At 51.6% G+C, this 15,723-nt stretch overlaps 2 protein-coding genes and 1 pseudogene across 6 annotated transcripts in view; 2 read left to right on the top strand and 1 right to left on the bottom strand.

Annotated features, from left to right (window-relative positions):
• TCOF1 (treacle ribosome biogenesis factor 1) overlaps positions 1-4,004 on the top strand; it is a 38,126-nt gene extending 34,122 nt beyond the window's left edge. For 4 of the 5 annotated variants that reach the window (XM_043464967.1, XM_043464966.1, XM_043464965.1 and 1 more), the window contains 4 exons: positions 786-1,325; positions 1,968-2,065; positions 2,764-2,807; positions 3,620-4,004. In XM_043464967.1, coding sequence (XP_043320902.1) covers positions 786-1,325; positions 1,968-2,065; positions 2,764-2,790 — 665 coding nt within the window. In that variant the 3' untranslated portion in view covers positions 2,791-2,807; positions 3,620-4,004. The remainder of the gene's footprint in view (positions 1-785; positions 1,326-1,967; positions 2,066-2,763; positions 2,808-3,619) is intronic. The other variant, XM_043464964.1, reaches the window with a different exon arrangement.
• Positions 4,005-4,072: 68 nt separating this feature from the next.
• LOC122439703 lies at positions 4,073-14,730 on the top strand (annotated as a pseudogene).
• CD74 (CD74 molecule) lies at positions 5,161-13,003 on the bottom strand. Its single transcript, XM_043464970.1, has 9 exons — positions 12,731-13,003; positions 9,893-10,065; positions 9,613-9,686; positions 9,020-9,082; positions 8,177-8,272; positions 7,798-7,885; positions 6,601-6,792; positions 6,050-6,109; positions 5,161-5,778 (listed from the first exon to the last, which is right to left on the bottom strand). The coding sequence occupies exons 1-8, from the start codon at positions 12,805-12,807 to the stop codon at positions 6,066-6,068; spliced, it is 807 nt and encodes a 268-aa protein (XP_043320905.1). The 5' UTR covers positions 12,808-13,003; the 3' UTR covers positions 5,161-5,778; positions 6,050-6,065.
• Positions 14,731-15,723: the final 993 nt, after the last annotated feature.

Genomic DNA, 15,723 nt, shown 5'->3' with positions numbered 1-15,723 from the left:
GAGAGCAGAGGCGTGGAAAATTCTAAACAAAGGCTGCAGCAGAAGTCGCTCTGGCAGGCAGTAAACCTGCTTAGTCAGCCACCATGTGCACGTTCTCTGCACCCCCCACCCCCAGGCCAAGCCACCTGGACCCCTGACCGCGGAGGGCTGCAGGCCCACAGGGTACAAGTGGGCATAAGTTGGATGGCTACATGACCTTGGCTTTTTTTTATGCATCTGTGGTTTAGAACAGTGAGGGGATTCAGTGTTCATCCAGTGCCTCATTTTATAAACAGAGAACTGAGTTTGGTTTTCAGACCCAGGGCCCAGGCATCCTGTCTCCCTGCCCTGGGCTCCTGACTGGAAGGTACCGTCTATCCTGTCCCATAGATTCTTTGATTTGTTGGCAGATTACAGGCCCTTTTGGAAAAGGAAATGGCAACCCACGCCAGTATTCTTGCCTGGAGAACTCCTCGGACAGAGGAGCCTGGTGGGCTACAGTCCGTGGGGTCTCAAAGAGTTGGACACGACTGAGCAACTAATACTACAAGCCCTTCAGTTAACATTCTGGAGTTAATTTCCATCCCCAACCTGAACTTGAGTTTTCAGTGTGAGGAGACATGAAAAGAGCTCTAAGTTAGAAGCAGGCAGAGAGGTGTGAGCAGGAGATCCGGCGGGTTCCCATGGTCCCATCTGTACCACATCAGAGAAGGTCAGGTCTGTGCTGGACCCCCTTGGCTTTCATGCCACCAGAGGTCTAGTCCCCAATTCTCTCAGGTCCATGACCCCGGGTCCTCTCTCCATAGGCAAAAAAGAAGCTGGTGCCACACCTCAGAAGCCCGGGAAGGGGCCTGGGAGTCCCCCAGCCTCCATGCTGGCGCTGCAGAACAACATCACCCAGCGCCTCCTGAGCGAGCCCTGGCCCCTGAGCGAGGCGCAGGTGCAGGCCTCAGTGGCGAAGGTGCTGACGGAGCTGCTGGAGCAGGAGAGGAAGAAGGCCGTGGACACCGCCAAGGAAGGCAGCCGGAAGGGCCGCCTGGGCCATAAGCGGAAGCTGTCCGAAGACCAGACAACCCCCAAGGCCCCCAAGAGCAAGAAAAAGAAGCAGCTGGCAGCCACAGATGGCGGAGAGCAGGTGGTCTCCTCAGAAAAGGCCCCCAGGACTGTCAAGGGTAAATCCAAGAAGGACAGAGCAGGTGGTGATGTCAAGGAGAAGAAGGAGAAGGAGTCTCCCGGCTCTCAAGGGGCCAAGGAGAAGCCAGTAGGGGAGCTGGGGACCCCGAAGGGTGACGGGGGAGACCACGGCAACCTTAAGATCAAGAAAGAGAAGAAGAAATCCGACAAGAGTAAGTGCCCGCTGCAGCCCAGAGCGCACTTCCCCAGTCCTGCTGAGGGCTGTCAGTCCCCACTCGTGCGAGCGGCCCTCAGCCAGCACAGAGAGAGCGGAGAATGTCTTGTCCGTCTTGGGAGCAGGATGGGCAAAGCCAGAACCAGGTGCTAGAGCAGCGGGGCCACCACCACCAGGATGGCGCTCACAGCTCCAGGGCGTGTTCTGCTCGCAGAGCCCTGCACTCCCTCATGGCGGCCACAGCCACATGCACTGGCAGCCCAGGCTCCTGGGGTCCAGGCTCCTGGATAGCAGCCGCCCCTTGCTGCATTTTGTGCTGGAGTCCTTGTGCAGCCAGGCCACGTTTAACCCCCACCCCAGCCCTGTCTGATGGGTGATCACTCATTCCCATTTTACAGGTTGAAAGTGTCTTTTTAAAATCAGTGTGTAGAAATTTTACAAAGTGAGTTAAAATGGTAACAGTCCAGGGCTTCCATGGGGGCAGAAATCATAAGACTTGTGCTTCGATGGCCCTTCAGGGTGTGGGGCATGGAGAGGAGCGAGCTCTAGGGACCCTGGAGACATGCTCTGTGTCTGCCCACTTTGACCCAACCCTTAAGATTAACATCTGTTGTGTAGCAATTTTACTTTCTTCCCTTAGAAAAGAAAGACAAGGAGAAAAAGGAAAAGAAGAAGAAAGCAAAAAAGGCCTCAACCAAAGACCCTGGCTCACCATCACAGAAGAAAAAGAAGAGAAAGGTAGAGTGAGTCCCAAGGAGTCTTGGGCTGGAAAAGGGGACCCAGACCCAGTCCCCGGGTGAATGTGAGCCAGACCCAGTCCCTGTGCCCCTACCATTCTCAGAGTCCCGAACGGGGGCTTGTGTATTGTGAGACAGTAGAGAAGAGCTCGGAGGTGGCGGCCACCCTGAGAGGCCCAAGGTCTGTGCATGTGGGGGCCATGGAGTGGCCCTATCTTGCCTGTGAGGTAGGAGGCTATTATGACGAGTGAAAAAAAGAGAAGCCCCCCTGGGGCCAGGAGATCAGCTAGGCTGTTGCAGGTTTTTGGGTGAGAGAAAAGGTTCCCTTGGGTGTGTGTGCCCCAGCTGGCGGGGTATCCCCACGGCAGAAACACTAACGGTCTGCCTTATCCATGTTAAGGGCTGATCGCCTGACCAGGGACCCTCAGCTCCTCATACGCTGATGTGGTTCTCACCATGGCCAGCAGGGCCACAGCCGTGGTCAGAAAATCAGAGCGTCTGCTGCTGCCAAGTCCTGGGCTCCATCCTCCAGGGCGCAGGGGGCACCCTCTGCACCCTCAGGATCTCTGTATCCCCAGTATCTGTTCTGGGGGAGCCACGGAGCCTCAGGAAGGAACTGTCATAGCCCCTCCTGGTGAGGGTGGCGTGGGTGGAGAGACACTTCAGGTACAAGAGCCTCTCCTGCTTCTCTCTTCACAGAAGAAGACGGCAGAGCAGACTGTCTGAGGGACACCAGGCGGCAGGTACACTCCTGACCTGGGAACCCCTGCTGACCATCTGCTCGCTGGGGAGGGCGGGAGGTCAGCTCCAGCATCTGCCGTGGTGCTCAGGAGCGAGACTGGGCCTCGTGGGTAGGCCTGAGGGGAAGGGGTTTTGGAGAAAGAAGGTTCAATTCCCCAAGGGCAGTGGGTGATGCCGGGAACCAGAGCTGCAGAGTCAGAATGACCCAGGAGAGTCTGGACAGTGACCACCACTGAGCTGCTCGGAGCAGTGCTGGGATGTGGTGGGGGAGGGGCGCACTGGCATGCTTCCTCCTTGTGCGCGAGGATAAGGCTCGAGGTCGGGGACAGCTCAGTCTCCTTCGCCACTGTCACTCCTTTTCTTTCTAATTTTGTAATTCGAGGGCCTTTCCTCATGGGAAGGAACATGTTTTGCTCAAAGCAAGCCATTCTGATGACTCTGTGCTTCCCAGGTGGTGGTGAAGGGGTGGAGTGCTCCGCCCAGCTGAGTAAGCCCCAGTCTGCTGTAAACAGGGGTGATACAGGCCTGGGCAGGTGGTGAGGCTTCAGTGAAGCTAAGCTCTGAAGCCCTCGTCCCAGTTCCTGGGACACAGTCAGCACCACCAGGTATCCACCGGGGTTAGTTAATGCTCCTCTCCTGCATGGGGAGAACTTTTGATTTGATTTTGTTCTCCTTGGTGGAGAAAAAGTTGGGGAAGTCTTATTATATCTCCTTCTCCCAGGGATTTCTTAGCCAAGTGGTGGCCAGCCCCATGCCTCTTCCCTCTGCCCACCGAGGGTGGGAATTGAATTTTTAACTTCCCCTCCCTCCCCAGAAGACGATGGCCAGCTGCGGTGTCCATGCTGGCCAAACCAGCAAGCCCTGCAGGGAGGCTGGTCCAAGGAAGAAGAAGCCTGCCTGGCCCCATGACCTCTGCTCACTGAATTCTCTCCAACGCAGGATGCCTCGGATGGATGGACGTGTACAGTATATATATATTTTTTTAAGTGACCTGCCCCTCCCTTCTCAGCCCCAACATGCCCCAAGGCCTCAGGACTTTCTGCCTCTGCTATATAGATCCAGTGAGGCCCAGTCTGCGGCTCCTTCATGCCCTGGTCTCTGGCTGATGCTGAGGCTCTGTCCTCCTTTTGTCAGTTTTTTCCTGTTTTGTTTGTATGTTTTTTTTGTAAGAACTCAAAAAATAAAAGACTTGAAGGAAAGGTGCAAGTTCCCAGTGCCTCTGGGCAAATGCTCTGCAATTGATTGTTTCTTGGAAGGGAGAGTCTGACTGACACTGGGAGATGAACAGACCTCATATGCTCAAGATTTATTCTTGATGGTGTATCAAGACTCTGGGATACTGTGGTGAGTGACACCCTGTTTGCCAAAGGCGGAGACTTAGTGAAGGGCCCTGATGGGGTGGGGAAGGCTTCCTGGAGGAGGTGGCATCTAAGCTAAGGGGGAGCTTGGGCATGGTCAGGCTAATCTACAAAGGTTCTGCTGTGATGAAGGCAAGAAGTGGAGGTACACAAAACATGTGTCAGGGTGACATCCACAGGAGTTTGTGATGGCGGTGATGGGGGTGGCCCACTTCCCTGGGCCCAGAGCAGCGTGAAGCACCTCTGGTCATGGCGGTCCAAGGCTTTTAGCCTTCTGCTAGAGACAGCGAGAGTCCGTGCAGAAACAGCACTGAGCTTGGGGCGTCTGGGAGAGTCAGGGTGACAGTCAACTGTACCCTTAACTGGGGGCCCCTGGGCAGGGACTCCCTCCCAGGTCGCGTCTCTTCCCCTAAGTGTGTTGGCTAGAACAGAGGCTGCAGAGCATTGTCCTGTTGGGTTCCTTTGACCCCTAGCAAATCTTCAGACATAGAAATGGGGAGATTTCAATAAACTTTTTCATTTAGGGCTCCTCTTGGAAAGTCCAGAAATGTGACCACAGGGGCCTGTGTTCCTCCCAGCAACAAGCGACTGGGGCCACACAGCGGCCACCCCTTAAGTAGGACGTTGGCCCCCAGTTCCACAGCCCCCACTCCCGGGTGGTCCCGACACAAGGGCCTGCGTTGTTGCCATCTGTCATTACACTTGTACTGTTCTTAGTATAGACATGAAAACGGGGACAGGAGAAGCTGGGCCCAGAAGAGCTGGTGCTTAAAGAATTACGGGCAAGAGCCTGTTTCTACTTCTTGCAAGTAAAGTATTCCTTTGTATGAAACATGGACAAGTGGTCTGTGTCCAAACACTGCAGCACCCCAGCCCGGCATCTGTGTGTGGGCTCCCCAGGCTGTGACCTGCCTCGTCGACCACAGGATTCAACGTCTTCAGTTCACCCCCTTGGGGTAGACAGACCACGCCCAACAGAACAGCTGAGAGCCAGGAGTGTTCTACTCACTACCTTTTATTCTCACAGGAGCCATGGCCGGAGGGCTGATGACAAGCTTGGCTGTGCAGAGGGAACTGGGGGATGGCAGAAAGTGAGGGGAGGGGCTGCAGTTTGGGGAGGCTGGTTCTTCTTGGGTGTATGATGCTGGGGAGAGGGAAGGGGTGGCTCATGCCCCCAGTTAAAGGGCTGGAAAGCCGAGGCCTGGAGGGGAGGGGACAGCAGATTTGTCCATCCTGGGACTTGGGACAGTGCCGTCCCTTCTCCCTGCACCTGCCAACCACTTCCGTGGGCCTCGGTCTTGGAGTTCCGTGTCAGCCTGCTATGGTGTCAGCAGTGGGGGTCAGCCTCACTCATGGTCCATGTCCCTGGGCCGTGTGTCCCTGCTAGTGGATGGGAGTTTGGGCAGCAAGTGTGCCGCTGATCTATGCTGTTCTGATATGATTGTTGTGTCCAAGATGATGGAGAGGCAGAGTCTCATAGAATGAGGTGCAGGGTGGGAGACGGCAAGGGGAAGGGTGCGTAATGGAAGGAGAGGGGCTGGGGCAGGGAGGGAAGCTGTGGTCTTGCAGGGCTGTCTGGGTGCTGGCATCTGCGTCTGCTGAGCTCACGGGGCGACTGCAAGGAGGGAAGCAGCAGGTTAGTGCTGGAGTCACTTGTCCCTGCCCCCTCCCAGCATCCTGTGGCCTCAGAGCAGTCGAGGGCCCTTCACCCTCCACTGCCTCCTGCTTGGATACAAGAATTGACCGCCATGGCCCCGGAAATCCCCAGCCCTGGTCCTCCTCTGTGAGAAGGAAACTGGAGAATGGCCTGGGGTCATCATCCACGAGCGAGTTGGCCCCTCTGCGGATAAGCTGCTGGAGACCAGATGCCCTGCAAGCGTGCTTACCTGACTGAAATCCTGCTTACAGCCCCAGCCCGGATGATGGATACTCCATCTCCATTGGGTCTGCAAAGGAGCAGAGAGCCCACTTGTTAGTTGCAGTCCAGCCTACTGCACCCACTGGCAAGGAGCCTGGGTGGGCTAGCTCTGCCCAACTTTGCCACAAGCCTGGTGCTTGGTAGAACAGATGTGAATGGAAGGATGCTTGTTGGATGGCTGCAAGCGGCAATGAGATGTGACGGGGGCACTGAATGAGCGAGGCCAAGGAGGGGGTGATGAAATCAGATGGGTGGATCTGGAGGACCCTGGATGCATGCGTGGATGGGTAGAGTGGAAGGGTTGGAGGACAAACGAATTAAGTAGATGAGTGTAGACATAAGGAGAGAAATAATAGTACACAAATAAATAAGGAATGCACAGGTGGGTGGATGCATGGCTGAGTGGCTGCTCCCCGAGTTGGCACCTTGCATATCCTAGCCCATGGTGTGCCAGTAGGGACGTCCTGCCCCTCAGCCTTTCTGATCCTTCCTGCTCCTGGCATAGTGGCCACTGCTTACCACTGCAGTTATGGCGCCCGCGGCTCCTGGTGTGGGGGACCTCGGTGCCGTTGGGGAAGACGCACCAGCAGTAGCCGATGCTCCCATAGCACTGGAGCGGCATATAGTTGCCGTTCTCGTCGCAGTTGGGCTTGAACACGCCCGGGTGGATGGCAGGGATGCGGCTGACCTCTTCCTGGCACTGGGTCAGTACTGAAGCGACAGGCATGGTGAACACAGTGAGTGAGCAGGCTCTGGGCTGGGGTCTCAGCAGAACCAGAGGTCCACGTACCACTGTTGTGTGCCTAATGCCTTCTGTCCAAGTGGCTGCACCTGCTCTACCCATTGCACAGATGGAAAAACTGAGGCCTGGACCAACAAGGTCCAGGATCAGAGAGGAAGTGAATGGCTGTGATGCTAATTCATCCCAGAACATGATGATTTCTTCTGACACTCAGTGCCTATTAGAGTTTAGAGTTGCACCTATGATTCTGATTTCTAGAGAAAAGCAGTAGACGCCTTGCTAAGTCTGAGCTCACATTCCTGGGGGTATCCAAGTAGAAATGGGGGTTACCAGGTGATGAGGCTGTTATAGAGAGGATTTGAACATTAGCTGGGAGTTGATCAAGATAACATGCAAGGTGCCCTCTATGAATCCATGATGGAGAATCCTGGGGTTCCAGATTGATCTTCCACTTCTGAAACTGAAGCCCAGAGGAAAGAGACTTGCCCAAAGTCACATAGCCAATTAGCTCCAGGATGAGAACAGAGCACCCATAAACGCTTTCAGGCTGAAAACCCTGGTACACGTTGCCTATGAGATGGAAGAACCCCCAAGGCCCTCTTATCTAGCAGCCATGGCTGTGTGACCTGGGAGAGGTCCCTTGGAAGGGTGGGAATCATGAGCCCAACCCTATCATGGGAGCCTGCAGGATGCAGCGCTGAGTGGGGAAGGTCATTGCTATGACTCCTGAGATGTTTTAGGTGGTTTTTGCTCCAGGCCTCCTTGTGCAGTTCCATCCTCCACAAGGGAGGTCACCTCCTGAAGGGACAGGATGGGGGCTAGGGGCAGCCAAGCCCAGAAGAACAGGCAGGAGAAACAGGAGTGAGAGCTGAGAGGCTGGGAGAGCCCTGTGCTTGGATCAGGGAGCACTCAAGGCCCTATCCCTGAGCGAGCTCCCAGAAACCCCGCCTCCCCAAGATTCACATTCCCTTTACCTTTTGGTGGAACCTCAAAGGGCTTCTCCTCCAGCGAGTTCTTGCTCATTTCAAACAAGAGCCACTGATGCAGCCAGCTCTCAAAGAGCTAATGGGGATAAAGGCAGAGGGTCAGGCTTAGTAGCCCACTCCCACCCTACTGACTGTGCCCCTGGGGACAGAGACATGAAGAGCCAGTGGGGACCTGGTTCCCCCTTAGACACCCCACAGGGTTTGGTCAAGGTGGTTCCTCGAGTCCAAGCATTCTCCCATGGTGGGAGCTTCCTAAGTGCTGGGAAGCCGCCTCCAGCTTCCTAAGAAGGCTTCCTTGCTCACGCCCCTTGTCCCAGGGCTGCTGTAGACAGGGAGGCAGGGTACCAGTGCAGGAAAAGCTGCTGACCTTCCAGTCCAAGCCGTCCATGGTGTCTTTAAGGTGTTTCAGGTTTTCTGGCAGGCTCCCCTTCAGCTGTGGGTACACCTTCAGGGGGTCCGCCTTCTGCAGGGTAGCAAGGCAAGAAGGAAGGTTAAAAAGCTTCCAGGCAGGCAAGGTTTAATGTACAGCTCATGTTGCCCTGATCTTTGGTTCTGAGGTATGGAGTCCAGACCTCAGCACACTGGAGCTAATGGGGAAGAGGACGTGTTACAGTAATCCAGGGGACCAGCTACAACACCCCGGGGCTGGGAGTCGGGAGACCCAGGCCCAGTTCTACCAACAGCCCTCAGTCTTCTGATCCTTGCAGACTCTTACTCATCTTCCAGGTCTCACCTCCTTCAGAGGGAATCCTTGACTTCATCCAACCCTCCCGCCCCATCTAGGTCAGATCTTCGGCCTCTTTTTCTCTCAAAGCCCCCTGTACATCCCTCATCACCTGGTCACTTGTCTGTCTCCCATGCTAGCCTGCGATCTTCATGGACTAGGAACTGATCTGACTGCTCCCCACTGTGGCTCCAGAGCCTTGCACAGTGCCTGGTGCTGAGTAGACATGCAGTAAAAATTTGGGAAGGATTAAAACAGACATCTTCAGCAAGTCACTTCCAGACTCTGGGCCTTAGTTTCTCCATCTCAAACACAAAAAAGTGGGGAGCAGTGGGGCCAAAGTTCATAGAAGGTTAAGGGCCACATTTGTGTCCCTTCACGAATCTGCTGTGAGCCAGGCCTGGTGCAGGTCTTGGAGCACAGCCCCAGTCAAGGGCCTGTGGGGATGGGGTGGGAGGTGAGGGCTGCCTGGCTGGGCTCCCTCACCAAGAGCAGGCGCATCACGTGGTCCTGGGTCATGTTGCCGTACTTGGTGGCGTTCTTCATGGGCTGTGGAAGGAAGGAAGGAAGGAGGAGTTCCCAGCACTGGCCCCTGGGGGTGGGGCCCAGAGCAGAGCCAGCAGCTGGAGTCTGGGTGAGAGTCTGGATTCCTAGATGTTCAACAAGTCCACCTCTACCACCTCCCACTGTGAGAGCTTGAGCAGGTTGTCTTCCCGCCTCAATATTCTGTTCTACTCTGCATAAACTTTCCTGCCCAAGGCTTTGTGGACAGGAGATAGTTTTGTGAACAGAAACATCATCTATATATCAAGGGCTCTAAAAATAGGAGGGACTGTGAGATGCTCTGGGAAATGAGAAGCACTTTATAATTTGTGGAGGGCTGGGCCTTCCTCCCAGAGAGGGCCCCAAGAGGCTCTTTCCTCCCTCACCCCTGGAATTCCTGTTCCTCCCCCAAACAGCCAGGACCCCCTCTCCAGCTGCACTTTTCCTGGGCCAGCATCCTCCCCTGCCCCTTGGCACTTGCCCTCCATCCAGGCGGGGTAAGCTTCCCTCTCCTACTGCCCTGGGGTTGGCCTTACCTCCGGGCCTGCCATGGGCAGCGCCCGCATCAGCATGGGAGTGGCCATCCGCATCTGGCTCAAAGGCTTGGCAGCTGCGGGGGTAGAAGGCACAGCCTGAATGTGGCCCCAGTGCCCAGGGAAGAGGGTACTCAGACCCGGGGACCGAGAGCCCAGACCCAGATGAGGGGCTGCAATTCCAGACCAGAGGGCAAGGCCAGTGGGCCCAGCTGGGGCAGGAATGAGGGTTCTCTGAGGTGAGGGGCAGGGGGTGTTGTCGGGACAGAGGCAGGGCACGCACGCTTGGGAAGCTTCATGCGCAGGCTCTCCAGCTGCAGGTTCTGGGAGGTGACCGTCAGCCTGTCCAGCCGGCCCTGCTGCTGGTACAGGAAGTAGGCAGTGGTGGCCTGGCCAGCCAGGAGCAGAGCCACCAGGACGGAAAAGCCTGTGTACAGGGCTCCACGACTGCACTTGCTGTGGGGGAGAGGAGGGGGACATAGGTCAGAGGAGAGTCCACCGAGGTGGCTGCCCCGGGGACTGGCTGGGAATGGGGGAATGTGCACCCCCAGTTCCAGCCCTTGCCCTCAGCTTCCCCTAACAAACACACGCTTTAAGCACAAATAAGTGCCTATGAACTTACAGCTTGATGATATTCCCCCAACCCCCTACCTTCAGCCATTGCTGCCCCTATAGCCCTCCCAGGTAGAAATCCTGGAGCTGCCCCTGTGTGGGGAAGAGCCAAGAACAAGGGCCTTGTCTTCTCGAGGGAACCAGCAAGGACAGCTGAGGAAACCCCAGGAAGACCCTGCTGCCTAGTAATTCATGACATCACAAACATGGCTCATTCTCATTGCCTCTCTGCTCGCCAATCCTCTGTGATTTCTGGACCAAGGCCCAGTCCAGGGGATTATTACTCTGAAAACAGAATGTAAAAGTCCTGTGTGGAGAAAAGGAGAAAACCAGACAGGAGAGGAAAACAAATCCTACTTTTTGGCCTTCCCAAGGAAGAGGGGCGGCCTGGCCTCTGAAGTGGTGAAAAGTCCACCCAAGCTTGGGTCTTCCTGAGTTCAAGCTCTATAGCCTCACGTCTTCAGCAACCCCACACCCAAGTTGAGTCCCAGCTGTGCCTCCCACCGTCTATTCTCTGAACCTCAGTTTCTCATAAGGTCTAAGAATCTAGAGAGTAGTAATAAAGATAAGACCTTGTAACCTGGATTGTAATCCTGGTTCTGTCATTCCCTTAGCTCAGGGAACAGGGGCAAGTCACTCAACCTCTCTTAGTAACTTGAGGTAAAAATATCTACTCAAAGGATTGTTATATAAAATGAGATCAGGATAAAGCTCTTGACTCCGTACCTGGCGCCTAGTTAGCAGTCTGTAACACTGAGCATAATCTCAAGGGAGTTAATAATTAACTTTAGCATCTGGTTTCCTTCCTCTTTATGCATCTTGATGGCCTGTCTCCTGGTTCTGGATGAGTGCCAACTCTTGTCACTTCCTCCTTTCTAATGCCTCTTTCTTGAATAAACAATTGGCCAAAGTCAGGAGCCAACCAGAACTAGGAGGAATCATGGTACAAGTGTTGCCAGGCAGAAGTGTTCACAAAAGGGTCCAAAACAGACCAGGACAGTTTTTAGAAGCAGTGATTGAACTGAGGGAAAACCAGACAAGGATTTGACAAGGGGGCACCCTTTCTGCTCACTGAGCCCACGCTGGCTCTGCAACTCACTGGGTGGCCTATGCTCAGAGGGGACCCATTTCCCCTCCATGCAAATTGTCCCTCTAGAAGGGGGTCAGATGGTAGACAAACTCAAATTTTAATATCAGACTAGTCCTGGGTTCAAATTCTGGCTCCAGGGTTCACTAGCTGCAATAACTTGGGTGACTCACTTGTTAATATAAGTCTCAATTTTCTCTTAAGTAAAAATGGGAATAATAAAAGTACACAACTTAAAGAGTTAGTAAAAGAATTATGATTGAGGTTATCATTTAGTTATATGCCCACCACAAAACTAATCATACTAATATCTAACAGGGACTGAGGATTGGCAACAAGTATACAGTGAATAGGAACTATTATCATAATCACTGTCATTATTATTGCTGCTGCTACTACTGAGACCCAGAGAGAAACTGTGATTTATACAAGTCATACACGACAGTTGCAGAACCTCAACCAGAATCCAGCCCTCACAAGAGCTGGGCCTCCTAGCCATGGGATTTCCCAGGGTTTTCACAGGCCAGGCACTAATGGTCTATCTCGTTACATGTCCCACAGTATGCAGTTCCTCATGACATCTCTGAGAGTCTCTCCCAAACCCCTTTCTGCCTGGCAACTGCTGACGTCACAACAAGTCCCTGTAATATGCAAATTATTAGGGGGGGCATGCAGGGACATTGGGGTAGCTGTATTCTAACCATTCCCCATTTTTTTTCAGGGAAACAGATGGATAAGGATCTGGGAAAGGGTCCTCTGGATGGCTGCGCTAGCCCCTTGCTGCAAGGGAGAGGGGCATGGGCAGGGCACCACACACATCAACCCACAGCCCCTTCTAGAAATTTAGCCAGAGCCCCCCACCTCTCCCTTTTTGACCCTCCTCTAATATCTCTCATTCCCTCCTGTGATAGCAAACATCTTCATCTACTCTACAGACACCTGCAACTATAATTCCCTTGATATAAACACATATACCAACTTAGGACAACTAGGAGGAAACTCCTCTATGATGAGCTGCTTCTGCCATTCTCTTTTAGAAAATCTGCTTCTCCATCTAGGATCCATAATATTTTCAAAATTTCTAATCTAGGACTCATGGCCCAGCTTCAAGGGACTCTGGGAAGCTCCTGATACTGTGGGAAAGTATAGGAAAAGAGTACAGAGCTCTCTGATTTTCAGAAGAGAAGTATGGGATGCAAAGAAAGTTAAACCCCTGCCCTAGAGGAACTCCCTCATTTTACAAGAGGGAGAACTGAAGCCAGACGGCCAGAGACTTGCCCCAGATCACCCAGTTAGTGTTGGAGTCAGAGCCTAAGTTCATGCCTCATCTGACTCCTGGTCTAGTGCTCCTTCTGAGGCGCCTGTGCACGTACGTCTGTGCAGTCCAAGATTTGGCTGCTCTTTCCTACTGCTCACACATACCTCTCCTGGGCTCCAGGGCGCTGGCTCAGCATGGGCAGCTGCTCATGGTTGGAGATGAGGTCACGCTGGTCTTCCATGCTTCTGACCTCTGGTCTTCCCCACTCCTGCTGCTGCTGCTGCTGCCTGCGTATCTGGAATGCTGAGCCCCCTGCTCACCTCTTGAAGTTGGGGCTGAGGAGGAATCTGATTCGTCCACAGGAGGCCACTCCGCCCACCTGTAGAAGTGGAAGTGAAAGCCACAAAGCTGGAAATACCCCCACTTCAGCAAGTTGCCTTTAATGGGACAGGATGAGTAGGGGGAGCCCCCTGAGGCAGGTGAAAAGGCCAGCATGTTTCCATTGGCTGCCCAGGGCCCTCGTCACTTGTTTCTGGGCAGACCTGTGGATTCATAAGGCTCTTCGGAGGTTTCAAGAAACAGGCAAATGTTCACTCCCTAGACAGGAAATCACTTTGAAGCAAAAAAAAGACAAAAATTCTTTTTGTCTCCCCTCTCACCTGTAGATGAGTGGGTACATAAAGGGGCTGCCCCCCTTTTGTGAACTTAGACAAATTCCTTTCCTTCTCTCAGGGCCTCAGTTATGTCATCTTCGAGCCAGGAGAGGAAAGTTGGATTCAGTGTTCTCTCTGCTGTCTGCTAATGCAAGCATTTTATGAACCTGAGTCCCTGGTTCTAAGGCTATGGTACTATTTGCCAGCACTTACCCAGCCTTCCTTTGAGCTGGCACTGTGCTAATCATTTTGGATGCTATGTTTCATTTAATCTTTACAGTGACCTTTTGAGGGCTGTTTTATTATCTCCATTTACAGATAGAGACACTGAGGTTTTGAGAGGCTACATGTTTGCCCAGAATCATGCATCCATCTCTTGATTTTAACCATTCCACCCTTCTGCTTCCTAATGCTCAGATTATGTCATTCAAATTCATGACAGTGGAGGCCTCTACAGGGAGGGAAGGAAGAGGGTCTGGGAAAGGTACCCAGGGGAGGTTTAACTGTTGGCATGGTTTTATTTCTCACTATCTGTGGCTTGTAAACCATATTTGTTTTATTAATCTTTATGTCTTTTGTGTGTATGTTTACATTTTCAGCAAATTTAAGGTCAATAAGCACATGAAAAGATGCTCCACATCATTAGTCATTAGGGAAATGCAGATTGAGGCCACAGTGAGGTACCACTTCACATTCACTACAATGACTGTAATCAAAAAGACAAATAATTACAAGTGTTGACAAGGATGTGAAGGAATTGGAACTCAGATATTGCTGGCAGGAATGTACTATGGTGCAGCTACTTTGGAAAACAATTTGGCAATTTCTCAAGAAGTTAAATACGGAGTTACATATGATCCAGTAATTTCACCCCTGGATATCTACACAAGAGAGATTAAAGCATGTATGTATAGAAAAACTTATACACAAATGGTCAGAGCACCATTATTCATAATAGCCCCAAAGCAAAAACAACCCAAATATTCATCAACTGATGAGTAAACAAAATGTGGTATATCCATACAATGGAACATTATTTAGCCATAAAGAAGAATTAATGTCTCAATACAAGTCTTATTTTTTTTTAGAAAAAAGGAATGTCTCTTTCAGCCATCTTGGACCCTGTGGAGGCCTGCCAGGAACGGGACTTCTAAAACGACAAATATGTCTGGAAGGCTGTGGTCCAAGGCCATTTTTGCTGGCTATAAATGGGGTCTACGGAACCAAAGGGAACACACTGCTCTCCTGAAAATTGAAGGTGTATATGCTCGAGATGAAACTGAATTCTATCTAGGCAAGAGATGTGCTTATGTGTACAAAGCAAAGAACAACACAGTAACTCCTGGGGGGAAACCTAACAGAACCAGAGTAACCTGGGGAAGACAACTCGAGCTCACGGAGACAGCGGCATGGCTCGCGCCAAATTCCGAAGCAACCTTCCTGCTGAGGCCATTGGACACAGAACCCGTGTGATGCTGTACCCTTCGAGGATTTAAACTTCTTGAAAATAAATGAAAGTGTGGATTTGTAAAAAAAAAAAAATAAAATAAAAAAAGGAATGAAGTACTGATTCATGCCACAAAATTAATTTTGAAAGCATCATGCTAAGTGAATTTGACCAAACATCTAAAGAGACAGTTTGACAAAATTTATTTTAGAAAATTCTGTTTTAAATCATCAAAGAGTGAAAAGTATTGATATGTAAATAAAATTCACTTATCTATTTCAAGTGAAACTGAGATTAGATGCTAAGTGTTTAAATTTGGATGGTATACACTTTAATAATGCCATTAAATTATCATGATATATATTTTAAAAAATCATGATAAGTGAAATAAACCAGACACAAAAGGCCACATATTGTACTATTCCATTTATATGAAGTGTCTAGACTAGGCAAGCCATAGAAACAGAAGGTAGATCAACAGTTGCCAAGGGTAAGGGGATGAGGAATGATTGCTGATGGGTATGGGATATCCTTTCAGGGTGATGAAAATATTCTGGAATTAGACAGTGGTGATGGTTGCACAACTGTGGATATATAGGAAAACCACTTATCTGTACCATTTTAAAAGCCTTAATATTATGGCATGTGAAATTGATAGTTCAATTTAAAAAAAGATTTCTTGGTAATGATGCCTAGAACACATATGTTTGCTTCCTCTTTCACTTGGCTTCTGTCACTAAAATGACAAAAAGTTTCTTTCTTTCTTTTTTTTTTTTTTAGTGTAGATCTGTAAGGACAGAGAAAAAAGGAGAAAGGGGCAGAATTTTAGAAGCTGGAAAGCAAACGGATTAGGAGTAGTCATTAACAGACCCAGGAAAGCTTAATTCTAAACCTGCAGCTAGAGAAGCCGAGAAGCCACCAGTTTCTGTGGCAGAACAGGCTCAGGAATCGAGTACTAGGCACACCGGGTAGAACAGTTGGATACCCATGTCCTGTCCCTCCCCAACTGCTCCTCCCTCCTACAAGAGGGCTGGAAGCTCATCCCAGGCACAGTGCA

Source organism: Cervus canadensis, chromosome 4 (assembly GCF_019320065.1).
Source record: "Cervus canadensis isolate Bull #8, Minnesota chromosome 4, ASM1932006v1, whole genome shotgun sequence".
Lineage (NCBI taxonomy): Eukaryota > Metazoa > Chordata > Mammalia > Artiodactyla > Cervidae > Cervus > Cervus canadensis.
This window is presented reverse-complemented; position numbering and strand designations above follow the sequence as displayed.